The sequence below is a fragment of the Acartia tonsa genome, chromosome 10 (genome assembly GCF_053477335.1).
Source record: "Acartia tonsa isolate MP-2025a chromosome 10, ASM5347733v1, whole genome shotgun sequence".
NCBI lineage: Eukaryota > Metazoa > Arthropoda > Copepoda > Calanoida > Acartiidae > Acartia > Acartia tonsa.
The window spans coordinates 32,633,410-32,651,250 of record NC_137269.1 but is presented as its reverse complement, the minus strand read 5'-3'; the positions used below and the strand labels follow the sequence as shown (position 1 = coordinate 32,651,250).

The 17,841-nt window shown below is 29.8% G+C and overlaps 1 protein-coding gene across 1 annotated transcript; it reads right to left on the bottom strand.

The window, feature by feature from the left end:
- Window positions 1-218: 218 nt before the first annotated feature.
- On the bottom strand, window positions 219-17,718 carry LOC145330765 (uncharacterized). The gene is made up of 24 exons (XM_080175429.1): window positions 17,586-17,718; window positions 16,349-16,460; window positions 12,188-12,242; window positions 10,230-10,284; window positions 9,704-9,797; window positions 9,007-9,187; window positions 8,785-8,894; window positions 8,444-8,554; window positions 7,800-7,894; window positions 7,615-7,708; window positions 7,084-7,161; window positions 6,893-6,929; window positions 6,710-6,835; window positions 6,484-6,587; window positions 6,143-6,225; window positions 5,263-5,347; window positions 4,857-4,961; window positions 4,486-4,522; window positions 4,188-4,267; window positions 4,090-4,100; window positions 3,809-3,957; window positions 2,716-2,834; window positions 664-777; window positions 219-304 (listed from the first exon to the last, which is right to left on the bottom strand). Exons 4-24 carry the CDS (start codon window positions 10,257-10,259, stop codon window positions 219-221), a joined length of 1,929 nt encoding a protein of 642 aa, XP_080031555.1. The 5' UTR covers window positions 10,260-10,284; window positions 12,188-12,242; window positions 16,349-16,460; window positions 17,586-17,718.
- Between the last annotated feature and the right edge of the window lie 123 nt (window positions 17,719-17,841).

The following is a 17,841-nucleotide window of genomic DNA, read 5'->3' as shown; positions in this document are numbered from 1 at the left end:
AATCAATGAGAAGCAACGCTGTAAAGGAGAAACATATCAGAAAAGCGGTACACACACACATTCAAACCAAAAGACAGAGACACAAACAGACAAATGTCCTGTTACTATATATTTATAAAGATTTATTTAGAATACAGCTACATAATACCTAAACCTATCATTACTGATCTCAAAATAAAATATAGATAATTGATTTTTTTTGTAATTTCAATTAAGATTCATATAAAATCCTTAGAATCAGAAGAAGTAAACAGAGAAATTGTGTTTGATAGTCCATCTATACTTGCCAAAGTAAGCTCTAATCCTAAAAATAAAGTTTATTGATTTTTATATTAGGAATTCAGCAATCTTCATATAGAGAATAATTTGTAAGAATCACATCATCTGGATTAAACCTTCTTAACAACTGTTTCAATACAGGGAGTGAGGGAACTTTGAGCTGTTTATTACACCAGTCCCCAAAGTTTTACAATAGCGTTTTCTTAATTTACTAAATTTAGAGACTTTTCTTGAATATTTATTGGTTGGTTCACTAAATTGAGTGACCAAACATTTCAACAACTAATTGTTATTTATAGAAGGGCTAAAGTTGTGAATCATAATTGGAGATGTACATTGATTATCGGCCATTGTCTGATAACTTTAGATCCCTGGTTTCAATACCTTTAGTATTAGCTGGAGAAGATTGAAGAATAGCTGCTGATGCATGGATACCGCCAGATGGACACAGGTTGTCAGATATTGTTATAGATTTACCAGTTTCTTCAATTAAATGTTCTAAAACAAAATACAAATATCAGTAGCAATGGTTTAGACATGTATCTGTAAGTAAGTTAATAACTTTTTAAGGCTTCTTGTAAGATACTAATGTAAGTTTCAATAAAACTAGGACCTAAATTCTATCCATAAGTATCAGTTAAATTTGCATAAAAATAAGGTTCAAAAATAGAATAGCTTTGTTTACTTGAAGCTAGGCCCGGTTGGACCCTCAGATGTCAAAACTTTATTTTAGTGTTTGGCCAAAATGACTTAGCAATTGTATCTGTAAGTACGTCTAATAACACCATTTGCTATTTTTAAAATCCTAGAAAATTTTTTTTGCAAGAAAATTGCATAAATTCGCAACCTTTTTTAGAACCACTACATAACTCGAGTTTTAAAACTTTTTATATAAAATCCTTTTTACAAAAAATATCAATTATTACTTAAAATTAAACCTGAAAGAAAAAAAATCTCATTACACGTGTTAATTTGCATGTTTTAGGTCTTTTTTTGAGGAAAGTATAACTTCCACATTTTTGACAATAATATATTTTTTTAACATTTCAAAGTAAAATATAATAAAACCTAAACGATTTTTCTTAAATTATCAGTTGAAAATTTCATCAAACATGCAATTTAAGTGATGAAAATTTAATAAAATCATTTTTTGAATGTTTAGAATTACCAATTTTCTACATTTAAAACAAAATGTTAACAAAATTTAAAAACATTCTAATATATAACTTTAAAAATCAATAACATTTTATAAAATGATGTTTTAAAAAATAAATCATTAAAAGGTAATAAAATGCATTTTAAGTTGCTTAAAATTAAAACGAGAATATCTTTTTACACTTTATTCTTTGTAATAGAGATTAATCGTCATTTGCTGAAAATGAAACATTTAATAAACTAATTGAATCTTTTTGTGACCATGTTTAAACTTTTTAATTTTTACACTAAGGTGTTTTTTAATGAAAATCTTTGTTGAATTCTCTTTTGCGACAAAAAAAGAAAGGGAATTTTTTACTATTTCTAGGTTATCTTATGTAATTTAAACTATACATATAATATGAAATAATTTTTAATTGTCTTTCTTTTGAGCCACAAAACACTGTAAAATGTAACATATATGCAAAAATAACAATTTTCTTAATGAATATTATAATATCCTTATATGACATTGCGTCAGAGCTTAATCTTTAGATCATATGTTCATGAAAAGTAGTCATAAACTTGGAGGGTTGCGCTATTTATTAGAATATTAAATAAACTTGAATGGTAAAAATATTAGCATAGCCTTTGTCAATTCAAATGCTTTAGGTATATTATTCGGAAGGTTAGTTAAAAAAGAGAGAATTTGCTGTGTATACTGTTGAAAGACTTTCAAAAATGTAAATTACAAAGCAATCCTAAAAGATCGGGTCGTAGGCGAGTCTTAGTCGGGGGTTTTCTGATAGCAAATATTGCGTTATTGGTATACAATGTAAAAAAAAACATTTAAAGAAATTCTTTAAATAAAACCCAACGTGTATTGGCAGTACAAACATCTTAATGCTAGCAGACATATGTTTATCAACATTTGCAGAAAACTATTTCCACAAGAAAAATTATTCAGGTTTCTACTTCACAATTTTAAATATTTCTTTCTGATAAAATGTTTGACATATATCGTATAATCATTTACCAAAAAAAATATTTTGATAATTTAGATTTCAGAGAAGATTAAAAAACTAAGACGACATTTTGCATCTTCTGTCATGACATTTTAGAAAAAATATAAAAAAACAAAATTTAGTATGAAAACTATTTTCATCGATTTTTCTGAAGGTATTATCGTATTCTGTGGCTTTGTTATTATCATTTACTTATATCGAAAGTGCCAAACATTGTTCCCCAACTTATTCATTTAATAAAAAACCAATTCCTTTCCTTTCCTTGATAAAAACTTACGTGTTGTTTTTGGTTTATTTAGAAACTTGTTGGTATCTAATATGTCTTGAGCAGGATATCCATTCAGATCTATGCGGAATTTTGTTATTTTCTTATCCTTGTGTAGCCGCAAGTTTATCCTAGACAATATAAATGGCTAATTGTTTTTTAGTTGTATATTTTAATTCTTTGTATGTTTGATAATTATTTTTGATACAAGTACATCTTTCAAATGGATATAGAATATTCGTAGCCGAGGGTATATATAGAAAATTGTTAGGTTGCTAACATTGACCTCATCTATTGGTCAGTTCCTACTGTAGGAGGGAAGGGGATGATGTTAAGGTAATGGATGAGGGATATCGTTCAAATAGCCAGCTGATATTATAACTTTATTAGAGTACATGAAAATCTGGTGCAATATACAAGTAATATTAAATCTACTATTCTTTATGATTTGCTTGAAAAGAGGGTAACCAACCATTCCCACTTCAAAAGAATGGGTATTTCCCACTTCAAAAAAATGGGTATTTAATATATGAAAGTTTCAACAAAATTTGTTATAATTACAGAAAATAGTAAAGGAAATCTGTTAAATCTGTTATTATCTATAAAAACTATTTTTGAGTGATGATCACTGTGAATGGTAAAAAGTTAAAGACAAAGCATTTTTTGTGATACATAAATTATGTGTCATACTCATGTTTTATTAAATTTATTGCTACAATAAATAAAAGTTTGTGCAAAGAATTAATTTGATAATGCTATGTTCAATATATAAGTGCAATTAATTTTACAATATCCTTAGAAGTTTGTTAATAAATTATCAGTACTTTTGACACTTATAATAATTTAATGTCTTGGTCATGTTATTTTCACATAAAGGAGAAAAAATACATTTATGTTGTTTAACATATCAAATGAGAATATAATAAAATATTTGAGTTTTTTTTTCAAAAAGTCTAATTTGGTGGGGGAGGAAGGAATTGTAAGTATAAAAGCAAACTAAAAAGAATCAAGAAGATTAGATTTGTATATTATCTATGAGAAATGTTAAAATTATTGTAAATACGTTTTTTTTAAATGGAAACAAAGCACAAAGTGAAATTCTTACCAATTAGTATAAGCAGGTTGTTCAAGTATGTAAAAACCCTGATTTACATTATCACCAATAGGTTCAACAGGAATGTGTGTTCCATTTTTGCGAAAAGGAATATTTCTGGCATATATGTTCCATTGGATGAAAGTATATTTTGAATAGTCCTATTATTTTATAGTTAGATTTATTGATTAATTTATAGTTTAAATAGAGAGGTAAAAAAGAAAATTATGAAAATTTTTCAAAATTAATACAGAATCTAGGTGTTTTCACATATAGTAATTTACAATTTTTACTGAGGAATCATCTTAATTCAAATCAAACATTTATTTTCTGCTAAACCTAGTGAATCTTAAAAAACAAGAAATCTAATACGAAGTAAATAAATCTAAACTCTCCTCAAACGTAAGAAGTATAGAAGTAAGTAGAATTGTCTTGTCCAATCTAATCTCCAGGTATGTACGGTGTCCTCCTCTAAAATGTATAAGTTCTATCATTTAAAATCAACAAATATATAGTGAAAAAATATTAACAAGTAATATCCTTTTTTTTAAAGTTATATTTTTTTGCCTTAATATTAATTTTCATATTTAAGTCTTGGGATTGTTTTAAGTTATTTTTCTCGTTTAAGCAACTCCACCCCTTTTAAATACAGTGCCCATAGATGCTAAGGGCGTAGTCACTATTATTACCTTAAAGCATGAACTTCAATTGGAATTCCAGGTACATCTTAAAACATACAAAATAAACATAAACATAAAACAAATTTTAAAGTATAAAATAAATTCAGCCCTGCTTTAAGTTGTAAAATAAATAAATTTAAGAATTCAGCTCTGCTTCTTGTATACTGAAACTAAAGTGCCAATTTTGACCAAATTACTCTTAATCCCATCACCAAATGAAAAATTCAAATCTATTTGTCCAAGTAAAGTTATTATAAACAGAAATATTAGATGTGTTTCTCTCTTAAGATTGCAAAAAGCATGCAACTTTAAGATAAAAGTAACAAATAGTTTGATTTACTATAAAATTAAATCTTAACTTCAATTTTTGTTAATCATACCTGGAAGAATTGACTCATTTATTTTAATCCATTGTACCCAATCATCATAAACTTTGTAGTTTACTTTTCCACCTCCGAGCAAACTCTGGGCTCCATTTTCTGTCACTAAACCCCAACATTTATAAGATTATAAACCTATCTCTTGATATTTGATATTAAAAAGATTCTACAAACAGTTATTATCAGTTATTAGCTACACATTATTTTATTATAAATACAATCCATGGTGTCTAAGAAAAGTGTGATTTTTCATTTTTGGGTAATAATCATATTAAGTAATAAATATATGAAATGATAACAGGCCCATATTCTCTGTAAAAATACATCAAATTTACTAAAAAAATTTATTTGACAAAAATAAAAGTAAAACGCCTGATGATAATGTTGTTAGATAAAATGTGTATACCTATTGGAATTTCACAGATAACTTTTGCTTGAGTGTTGTGATCAATCAACTTAAACTTCATATTTTCCAGAACAAATGCTGTATTCTATTAAAAGTCATCAATAGGTTTATGCCAATTTATTTTAAATATAAAAATTATATTAACCCTGAACGGTCAAGCCCCTTTACAGACCTTAATTGGAAGATGGGGGGAGGGGAGTTGAAAGCCCCCCCCCCCCCTTGTTATCTCGGCTCCAATTAGAGCTGTAGGGCCAAAAAAAATGTGCATGTCCCCTATTTGATAAGGAATTTCCAACTTTAAGTGAGCTTTATTCAACAACCTTTGTTTTTAAGTCCTTTATTACTTAAACATTTTAAATGCTTGTAATTTCCTTATTTTTGAAGCTAAAAGAACGTTTTTTTCCAGAAAATGTTTGTCTTTATGTAAATTATATATCAGAAATCTTAAAACAAAATTTTTATGAAATATAAATATGTCATGTAGAAATGATGAAATAGCTTAAGTTTAAAATTTGAAGTCTCTATGTCAAAAATCGAGCCACATTAGCCTTTTAAAGATTTCTGAAGACCTGGAGGATCATAACCTGCAGGATAACACCTGAAACTTGAAATTGACTTGATCACCTATATTTCATATAAAGATGTAGTACTATAGAATATTTTAGTATTTTGGTAACATAAAATGCTTCGTTTAAGTCAAAAAATATTTTTATTTTTTACAGTAATGACCCTGCTAGGTCGAAGATATTAAAAAAATTCAAACTCTTAGTTATGTGTCAAATCCATATTTAACTCAGTTATGGCTCTATCTTTTACACACAGAAAATGAGATTGACTGTTAAGGGTTAAATTATAAAGCAAACTGGAAATATAATATTACCTCTTCCTTATTATTCCATCCTGTAGGCACTGGGTTATCCATATCTAAATTGTTTTCTATTCCAGCTGAGTATGGGTTCAAATCTAATACAAGAACAATATAAAATATTTACGTTCAGTCTATAAAATAATAGAGGAATTTCCCATTATCCCCCCCCTGCGCCTCCAACATTTTGAAATAAATTGAAAAAAATGAGCAGCTTTTTTCTGATGTTAATTGTTACTTTAGGGCATCGCAGGATAAGCCCTGAAGGGTTAGTACTTTCCCGTGGCCACTTTGAGAGAAAGCAACAATGATTTATTGGACATTTTTCATCTATGTATAATATCATCCTAACTTACAATATGTGGGGTAATATCCTGGCATGTAAGATCTGTCTTCAAGTTGGAAACCAAGAAGAGAATTTTTTCCAAATATTCCAATGTGAAATTTTTCACTAACTGGTCTGAAATTATGTTTACATTTCATTCTAAAATTTAAATTTTAACTTTAGAAAATAAGTAGATGATTAAAAAATATATTAATCTTTAATTTTTGGTTTTTAAATGGTATTAAACAAAGACTCACACTCCCATAAGAGTAGGTATCATAATCTCATCTCCCATATGTTTAGGTATCCATAGATACCCATTATGCTTGCTACATTCTTTACTTCCATAATAACTTTTCCTATCTTCAGTCAAAATAAAGCACCTGTACAAAAATAGATTGGCATAGATATATTATTATTTATCAAATTTAACAAGTTACCTATTTCCAAGGCGCTTGTAGTCATTCTTTTCACATTCTATATTAATTATAAAATTTTCATGTTTAGAGATCTTTCATCGTTTAAGATTTTATTGAATTAGCTATTTTTGAACTAAATTTATTATGTTTAAATTTTGAACTATTATCCTCTAATTTGATATTTAATATCAATGATTTTAAGAAAGTGATACTTGTTACATACACAGCATGTGATTCACCATCACCACAATAATAATCAGCATTGCTGGCACATGCTATTTCACATTTTCCTATAATAATCAATTCACCTTAACAATAATCAAAGATCTTGCAATGTAAATCTTAAAGTGATATGATTTTGGATAAATTATTACTTCGATCTTACACCAAATTGACGGTCAAAGTGACTAAAAAATCAGCAATGAGACTTCATAAAAATGAGTGATTATCCATCACTTTTATAGGGGTTTTCTTTCACACTTCTCCTCTTATCTCCCTCATTTTTATGACGTCATATGGGTGATTTTTCAGTCCCTTTGTCCCTCTATCCAGATTTTCATGTTCTTTAGTAAAGTGAATCTTGTAATGGGCTAAAATTAGGAAACCCAGATCCACCTCCTTCTTTAGGAACAAACTGACCAATAAGTAAGTTATTAGCAACCTAAATTGACGACAATTTTTACCCTGTTAAAATATCCACTCATATTCTACTTCATTGTTATAATTTACATTTCAAAATTCACCTTTCAGTTCCTTTCCGATTACAAGGGGAAGGTATTCATGACAATAACATGTTCCAGAGTTTGTCACGGATGCAAACCTACCCAGAGCATTATTCTAAATTAAAAAGAAATTTTTTTTTTATAATTACAGCTAAACTAAAGTATAACTTAAATCATATTTTTTCTTTGTGATAATCAAATTATACCTTACAATAGACAAGACAATCAAGAGGATTAGTTTTATCTGCAATGCCATCAGTGATTGGTTTAATTGTATAACAACCCAGGTATATAGGTAAATCTAAAATAAATTAGATAGATTTTATTAGATACTAGCGGTTTCCCCCCTTACCTCTAAGGCTTAGTCTTAAGACGTGATGGGAAGTTCATTCCCCATGTTTATGTTCTTTGTGTTATAATTTGAGTAGTATGTTCATTTATTACCTATATACATATTTGTTTTTTCTTTAAATAAAATGGGGAAGGCGTAGGGGTGTCCCACCCCCAAAGAAGAGCGTAAAACCACTGCAAGACCTATAGGTATATTCCCTGAAGAGAGATTACCAAGGTCTTAAGCTTTATTCAGACGGAAATGCAGACATCAAGCTACTTTGTATGAAAAACTAGCGGATAATCCCCAAGCATCTTGGAGCTCTATATTAAGCGAGTAAAAAAAGCAGAAAAAATCCTAAAATCATTTTAGGACATATGCTAAGCTTCCCTTAAAAGGGGAACTTAATCAATTCAGTAATTAAGCTTCAGACAACAAAAATACTTTATATGAAAGGATGCTTTAAGATTCATTGATAAAGAATCAATCTTCATTAATTTTTTTGGATCAAATTTAAACCTGCAATTAATTCTACTGGGGAGATAAGTAGGCTTCCTGATTCTGTAGAAGAAAAAGATACTTCTATATTCATGGGGAATGTAGTTCCAATTGGAGACACAGGAAAAATTACTAAAATATCTTAGGTGTTATTGTAAATGTATCATTTAATTGTATTAGTATTAATTCTAAGGATCTAAGAACACGGAGCAATTAACAGCATGAGCAGCACATGCACATATATTAAAATGTTATTTCCTGTCCAATTCTTTTAAAGCTAATTGTCCTTATTGAGATAATTAAAATATAATGTTATAATTTCAATTTGATATTTATCGCAAGATCAAAAGATCTACTTTTACCTGGAACATCACTGTTTTTTGCTGTTCTTGGAAGGTCAAATTCTTGTTCATTATCACCAACCTTCACTTTTATTTGATGCATAGTACCTGTGGCTCCTGTCTTATAGAACCTGATTTAATAATGACATATAAGTGAATTTCTTATAGTGTATTTTAACTAACAAAGAAAAATATTTCTTTTTTTATTTCGGTGAAATTAAACACAAATAATTAAATAATTACCTAACCCAAAATTTCACATATCCATTTGGGCTAAAAGTAGTGAGATACTCATCAGTCAAGCCAATATCAGCTGCTGATGAGATCACTTTTGTCATAACAAAATTGTCAAGGGGAGAATTGAGACAATGAGACGCATGCTCAACGGCATACCCATCCATACCTCCACCAAGACCAACATTGTCTAAACATTAAATCTTAATAAATACAGTTACAGGATATTTATATGTTTGTCTGTCTCTCTGTCTGACTTAATGATCTTGCTAACCGCTGAATCAATCAAGTTCTTCTTTTAACGGTAGCTTTTATAAAGCAAGTGAAGGTTTATAAATATTTGGAGGGGGGGGGGGGGTTACCATCCCCCTAACAAGAGAAACAATCCTAGAAAAACAAAAAAAAATTTTAAACTAAAATTTAAAATGGGGTAATGAGGAGGGGGGGGGAAGGTGGTCGTGCCGTATTACTATAAATGTTTGTTTTTGTCTGGTTTCAATAATTATTGAAATAATTAGCTTTTTCTTTTTAGGAGGCCTTGCATAGGTTATAGAATGGTTTTAGACTATTTCATTTTTAGATTTAAGCCTTCAAGTATTTTTTAGGCAATTTTTCTGCCCCTTCTTAAACCCGTTGATTACAGAATACAGTATATAATGGGGGCACACAAATGTAGTATGTTGAAAACAAAATAATAATCACTGACCTCTTTGCTGTTGACACAAAAAATGTCCAGTTGTAGTCTCGGCTTCATGACTTAGTTTATTATGAACATGATAGATTAATCTTCCACCTTGATTCTGTAATATTTGGAAGTTTTAATTTTACTCAATGAGTTATCAAAATATTTTTTGATGATTATAATAGGATCTCGCCATACACTACTCTGCTTATGATTGTGGTTCAAAGTGGACATTCGCCCAACAGACAACCAACTCTTTGAATGCATTACCTTTTTCTGACACGCCCTAACTGTGGATGGTAGGATTTTGCGCTTGTTTTTTGCCAAGGCATTCCCCCTACTCTAACTATTCATTTTGCACACCTGACATAGGAAACATTAGGAAACATTTGTAACGTCTTTAGGTATGACACTTTGTCGGGTCTTTATTCGAACCGGTCACTTTTCGGATAACGAGCCGATGCGCTTTATGTTATGCCACAGTCACAGGTTCAAAAATGAGATACTTAAATGTTATCTTTTTCACATTTAATAATGACAAAAAACCTACTGTGGCACCAGTTGTTGGAAACCCATCCATCCATAATAAATCAGGAGATATTCCCTAATATCTTAATAAAAAAATCATGTAAAGGTAACTAACTTCAAGTTTTATTATTTAAATATGTTATGTTAGAATTTTAAAAAAGTTACATACCAAGTTTTTTTATTTCCTCATGTGATTTCATACTTTAAAATAAAATAAAGAAAATGAATTATTATTGAATTCTTATACGTCCATTTTTCTTTTAAGTATAGACACATTTTAATTCTGTGTCTATTTTGGATTATTACAAATTATGTATAAATTCAGATAAGACCTTTATATTCGAATTATGATAATTAACCCATTAGTGCCGAGCGCCACTTTTATGGGCCTATCGAGCTGTAAGTTTCAGGGAAGCTTTATAATGGTCAAAACGGAATTCGTATTTTTTTGTTTTGCTCTAGTGGCGTGCACAGGAAAGTTGCAAAAAAACCCGGTTCGGCTTGGCCATAAATACCAACCAGGCATTAACACCCGTTTTTGGTGCTTTCCCCCAGTTTTAAAACCCGGTTGACCTGTATAAACCCGGTTATTTTGACCAAAAATCGAAAAATGTAATTTTTGAACGCCAAAAGTGAGATGAACACTTTTTAGAACTTTGATACGATCCGTAATTGAAAACTACACAACCTCATGTAATCTAAAGAGCTACAAGTATAATACGAAGCGATTTATTTCAAATTTAGTGTTTCGGCTATAGGTGCCGCCGTTTTCGGGTAAAAAAACCCGTTGCTCGAAGTTTTAAAAGACACACACTACAAAAAAAGAACATATAAAATTTGGGTGTTACATATCAGAAAACGAGCATAAAACTATTGGGTGACACCTATAGAGATTACTAGGGTTATTAGGGTGGCTCAAACCCTTACTAATGACGTAAACTGTTATTTTATTGGTTGAAAAGTTAAAACCGGGTAATAAAAACCGAAACCGAGCCGGGTTTTAAAATTTTCGGGTATTTATGGCCAAGCCGAACCGGGTCATAATAGGGCGTAAAAAAACGATAAAAAAATCATATAAAAAATTATAATTTGAATAAAACGAATTCACAAATAGATGTACTTGTCAATAAACATTAGATTTCACAAAAAAAATCAGCGACTTTACTATAAAAACAAAAAAGTTAGAAGGGTATTTTGAATTTTCATGATTTTCAAATTTTGTTGAGCTATACCAGCAAACGGAAGTAAGCTAAACTGCCTGCTCCAGGGGGAAATGAAAGTCAGGGTAGTAGAGGGGGGATTCATTCTGAGAATGATGCAATTATGAAGCCGGAAACCGGTTTTTTTTCCATTTTTCGGAACCGGGTTTTAGTGCCCGGTTCGGCACTAATGGGTTAATTTCAAATTATGAGAATTTGAACACAAAAAGACCAATGAGTCTTCAAAAGTTAAATTTTCAAAAAGTGCACCTAAAAAGGCCTTACAAATTTTCCTGGAAACAGGTTTATATCTAAAGACTAAAATTTGAATTGCAAGCTGAAATTACGTAAATTATAGCTTTATGAAAATATTTTAATCTATTCCAATAGACACAAATAGAATGGAGCATCAAAATGGATTTACTTTATTTACCTTTCAACCACAATTATATCATTTTATTACATTTTCTCGTATTCATTCGAATCCGGTGGATAGGAACCGGTTCTCATCCATACGAAAAAACTATGTCTAGCATCGTATTTTAAACGGCTTTCTACGAATATAAAAATGTACAATCATAAGATTAAAACCAGTTTTTTTAGCCGGTGCCTCCGGCACCTCGGGGCTAAAAAAACTAGTTTTAATCTTATAATTGTACATTCTATATCCGCGGAAAGCCGTTTATAATACGATGCGAGAAAAAGCTATTATCGAATTTTAAATTATGTATGTCTGTAGGTCCAGTTGAGTGTTTAAAGTATGAAATCCATGATACATCCCGTTGGTTTCCAAGTTCCAGGAATGTCCCACCAATCCCAGGTACTGTTGCCAGGCACTATCAAAGAAATTAAACTGTCAAACCCTCAGGTTTTTTATCTCAGCATTTTTATGCAGGAATTTTACAGGAATTGCTTACTTTTTGTTTGTTTGTAAAATTCAATTTAAAGTTGCCAAGGTTTTGTTCGCTGTTTAACAATGGGATTTACTGGCATGCCTTCTTAATGCAAGGCAGATTTAATTAAATATTCTGTGATCATATAGTTTATATCAAATAAGTATATATAATCATATATTCATACCTGAAACCTTATACAGGTTTACACATATGCTATAAATTTACTGTAATATGATCATATTAGAGTAAAACACTAGAGGGAGAAAGTGTTAAATAAAGTTATATCTCCCCAATCGCAACTGTCTTGTGCAACCTTTCTATTGGGTCATTGAAAATCAACCAATGGTATCGCCTTTATTACACAGCCAAGTAGCAGAAAAAAATTTAGAAGCAGACGAAAGAGGTCTTTGAAAAATGAAGGGAGGTAGTTGTCTGTATATACATCTATACTATAGATCTGTTGGATACATTATCGACTTTCAATGATTTGTTAATGAAATAAAAATACTTTGATCACACCTATAAGGAATGCCTATAATGAATATACTGCAATGGTGGTGATATTAGAAAAATATTCTCAGTGAAATTATTAAAATTAGAGATAGAAAAAACTGGAGGATGTGGAGGATTTAAAGTTAATTAAGCAACTTTCCATTTAAAATATTTTTTATTTTATTTTCATCAAAAGTTTTCTCGTATCCATATTGATTAGGGTGGGTCGATTTTGGACATTTTTTTTCTGAGGCCAAAGCGGGGATCTGCACTCAATTTATATAGATATAATACACCTCTGGATGATTTAAAATTTATCCTAAGTCTTAAAACCGCTGACGACCAGACATTCAATTGTATAGCTATTTATAAATGGGAGTCAAAAATTTATTGAATCAGAACTATTGCTTCATGGTGCTCCCTGGAAATGCCTTGAGGAGCTGAGTCAGGAACTTTTGTCCGTTTCAAAAAATCTCGTTCCTAGCCTGAGAAAATCTAAAAAACCTCTACAAATTGGACAATTCTCAATAAACCTTATTTTTTTTGTTTTTTTAGTGATTTCTAAGGCTAGGAACGAGATATTTTGAAACGGACAAAAGTTCCTGATTCAGCTTCTCAAGGCCTTTCCAGGGAGCACCATGAAGCCATAGTTCTGAATCAAAAATTTTTTTGAATGTCGTCTTTGCATACTAATAAGTAATGAATTATATTTTTAAGTGGTCGTGTTCTAAAACTCATTTTTTTTAAATTCTTTTTCGGTCAGAAATGTTTTTAAGGTTAATTTTATCTGTTGCATATCCCCGCTTTGTCTAATTCCGATATGAACCCACCCTAATATTGATATTATTTTACGCGAGACAAAATTATCTGAAATATGGATAAAATCACGAAATATTTTTTTATGCCTAAAAACCATCCTAAATTGTTAAACATACATAAACAATTGATAGTGTATGAAAGAAAAGTTTTTTTAGTCCTTAAATAATACAAAATTAATGAACACAGTAATAGTGTCTGACTGATTATGACGTAACAAAAAAAATTAGCCAATGAGAGGCCGTTATTGACCAATGGTAAAATTTATAGTGGCCTCTCATTGGCTAATTTTTTTTGTTACGTCATAATCAGTCAGACACTATTACTGTGTTCAAAATTAATTATTTTCATTTTGACTTTAGCAACGCCATCAACTTTGACACATTGAAAATGAGATACTAATTTTGTTCTAAAACGCGCAATTTTCAGAGTTAAATATGATTAATACCTTAATCTCTTCCTTTAAACTTGCTTGACAATCGAAATCCTTTAAATTAACAAATTTATTAATGTGTAGAAGTACAGATTATGGACTCAGCCAGTTCTGGCGGCGAATTTTCCTAAACTTGACGAGGGCGTAACTTGAACAGAACACAAAAATTCATCCACTGACGAGATTTCCCCTGGAGGCTAATCAATCAATCAACTTATAGAATTGATAAGATTTCCTGAATATAACATAAAATAACTGTTGAGAAAATCACAAATTGTTACCGAAATTCAAAGATACATTAGATTACCCCAATCAAACATTTTTATTAACATATTAACCCCCTTAAAATAAAGAGGTTGAACGTCCCTGAAAATTACCAAATCTTTTTAAGAATTAAAAACTGAATATGAATACATTGGTTGTTTAAAAATATATATAGAGCAGCCTAAAATAACCCACTTATGACAGCTACGCGTCTGAGGTACTCTAAATAATTTTTTTTCATGCAAATTAAACAAATATTTGTCAACTTAAGTTTTAATTGGTTGCATTTAAATAAATTAATTAAAGTTTGTTTTAAAATAAATATATTTTTTCTTTAAATAAGTAAAAAAGATTTCTTTATTTTTAATTTGTGTTAATTTATATTATGCCTAAGCTACTCCATTACTGGTGTATTCATTTATAAAACTTTACTAAAATGAAAAGATTTCCTTATGTATTGACATATGAGAAAATTTACAAAAATATACAATCCTGCGTTTTAATAATAATGTTAAATACAAATTAGGTATCATAATTTTTTTAAAGTTTGACTTCACAACCGATTAATATCCGCTGGATTAAAATCAGTTCTTAGCCGCACTGAAAAAATCATTTATATTGTATATCATCGTATTACAGACATGGAAATGGAAATCATAAAATTAATGACAGTTGAGTTTTGTTAGCTTAAGCTTTCGACCCCTCGGAGCTAACAAAACTGGTTTTAATCCGCGGAAAGCTGTCTATTACAAATAACTATTCTTCAAATTTTTTATGTTAGTTTGAATTTAAAATAGCATTTGAAACACATTTCTTTTTGTAATTGTTTTATAATAGGTGTTATAAGTTATATTACACACTAGCGGCTTCGCCCCTAGCCTCTAGGGGCTTTGCCCCAAGAGGTTTGATCAACCTAATTTTTCGTATTTTAGATTTAAGAAGATTTTTTTTGTGGGGGGGGGTATTTTTCATTTTTTGGGGGGGTTGGGGGTGTCCCACCCCTCAAGAAAATAGCTTAAAACCATCACAGGACCAGTAGGTATATTCCCTGAAGAGTAGAGCCCAATCGGTTCAGTGGTTACTGAGATCTTAAGCTTCAGACGGACAGACGGACAGACAGACGGACAGACATCGTTCTACTTTGTATTATAGATATAGAGCTTTGAAGCGTATCATAATTATTGGATCTACTTTTTAAAAGGCTCAAACTGCTATTTGTTAAATCATTTTATCATTTTGACAAGAAAAACAAGTAAAAATAAGTGCAAAGAAAGAAAGCTAGCTTTTGGAAAAAGATTAATCAGTTATAGAACTAGCTAGAATAACGTCGCTTATCTAGAATTGATATTATATTTTACCCAGGTTTAGACTATTGCATTTATGAAAAAAAAATATATATATTAGGCCATGGGTTTTTTCTCAATCAACCTCCAAGTAAAAATGACTTCTGACAAGCTGTACTCCTACACATTAATAAATGTCTTGATTTAAAGGTTCACGATTGTCAAGCAAGTTTAAAGGAAGAGTTTAAGATATAAAACTCATTTTAACTCTGGAAATTGTTCAAATGAGAACAAAATACGATTTTAACATTCTTGTGTTGGCAGCCATGGCTTCACCTAGGTGTATAAGAAAAATAAAAATATCTCTTTCTATTGTTTGAAAAAATATTTTTTTCAACACACCATCATTTCTTAATGTATTTTTTTATAATTTAGGATAGTTTTTAGGCTTTTCCGTTCATGCGTGATATTTTTGTATAAGGAAGTAAGAAGTGTTCTTGTATAACTATACCAGAGAGGGAGGGGAAATTTGACAGTAGTCCCCATGGTTTAGAATGCCTTGATCTTATTCGTTGACTCAATCACTTTGGGGACTTTTATTGAATTATGATTGGTTAGTTCATTAACTTGAGTATTCAAATGTTTCAACCATTAATTTAAATCTACAAAAGGGGTAATATTGTGTATCATCATTGATGATGTACATCATTTTATCGGCAATTGTCTTTTTCCTATAGATAATCAAATAAAACGTTCACCTTTGCCTAATCCTAACCAATTCCAGGGGAGGTATAGGGTCCACCAATTATGAGGTGCCTCGCAGCCAGAGTGTATGTATTCATAAATGAATAGTGCCTGTTCTCGTTCATCCTAAATTATTTTAGGTTTTAAACAAAATGTGTATGATATGATCTAACAACAATTGAATGTAATTGCGCACCATGATTAAATCTTAATTTTTACAGGTTTATTTAAGTTTATATAGGGTGTTTCAACAGAAATTTTATTTTTAAAAACTTAATTACGCATAGAAAAATAATTATATCAAATGCTTTATATATTTTAAAAATCTGTTCTTGGAGATTTAAGATCAAAATATTAAAAAATTATTATTTGAACAAATTATATCTTAAAAACCGGTTTTTCCAAAGGCTTTATCTATAAATATTTATGGATTTAAAGGTTGTGCAAAAAAAGCCATATTTTAAAAATTCAAATTGCGCGGTTTGATTAAAGTAAAAAAAATGATGTATAAAAAGGTGAGAAAAAGAGGTTGAAAATTTTTGAGTGAAATGGAACATTTTACCACGTAGCCTTTATACTTTACCACAGAAATGGTTCATGTATATCCAAAAACTTGATCTTATGACGATTCTAATTGCATAACATTTTCTATTATTAACACAAGCCACGTAATTTGAATTTTAAAAATATATGTGTATTTTGCTCTACCTTTAAATTCATAAATCTTAAAAATAAGGCCTTTGGAAAAACCGGTTTTTAAGGTTTAATTTCTTCAATCATTTTTAGAGATTTTAAACATGTCTTAGAACAGGTTTTCCAAAAATTTAAACCTTTATAAATATTTTTTTTTCATGCGTAATATTAGAGTAAAACACTAGAGGAAGAAAGGGTTAAATAACTGTATCTCCTCATCGCATCTGCTTTGTGCAACCTTTCTATTTGGTCATTGAAAAAGAACCAATGGTTTTACTTATATTAACACAGCTAAGTAGCAGAAAATAATTTAGAAGCAGACGAAAGAGGTCTTTGAAAAAGGAAGGGAGGTAATTGTCTGTATATACATCTATACTAAAGATCTGTTTGCGTAATTAAGTTTTTAAAAATAACATTTCTCTTGAAACACCCTGTACAATTTTTTTTTTTTTTTTGTAATGAAAGTGGATATAATAGATCAAATAATCAAATTTAAATTTAACTTTGAAAAATACAAAATTGTAAATTAAATATGAAATATTTACAGTTTCTTATTACCGTTGGCTTTTGGGTACAGCCTACAGCATAAGTAGGTGGCGATTTCAGTTTCAAATAATTCAGTTTTGCTGCATTTTCAATATAAACTAAAATATATACATACTAAAACTGATTATACATATATTATCTAAAATAGAAAGTAGAAAGATTGTTGTTCATCCGTTCATTCTTTTGTATATCTATAATTTATGATCGTTATTGGGCTCTACTCTTCAGGGAACTTAGATACTGGTCCTGGGGTAGTTTTTAAAAAAAA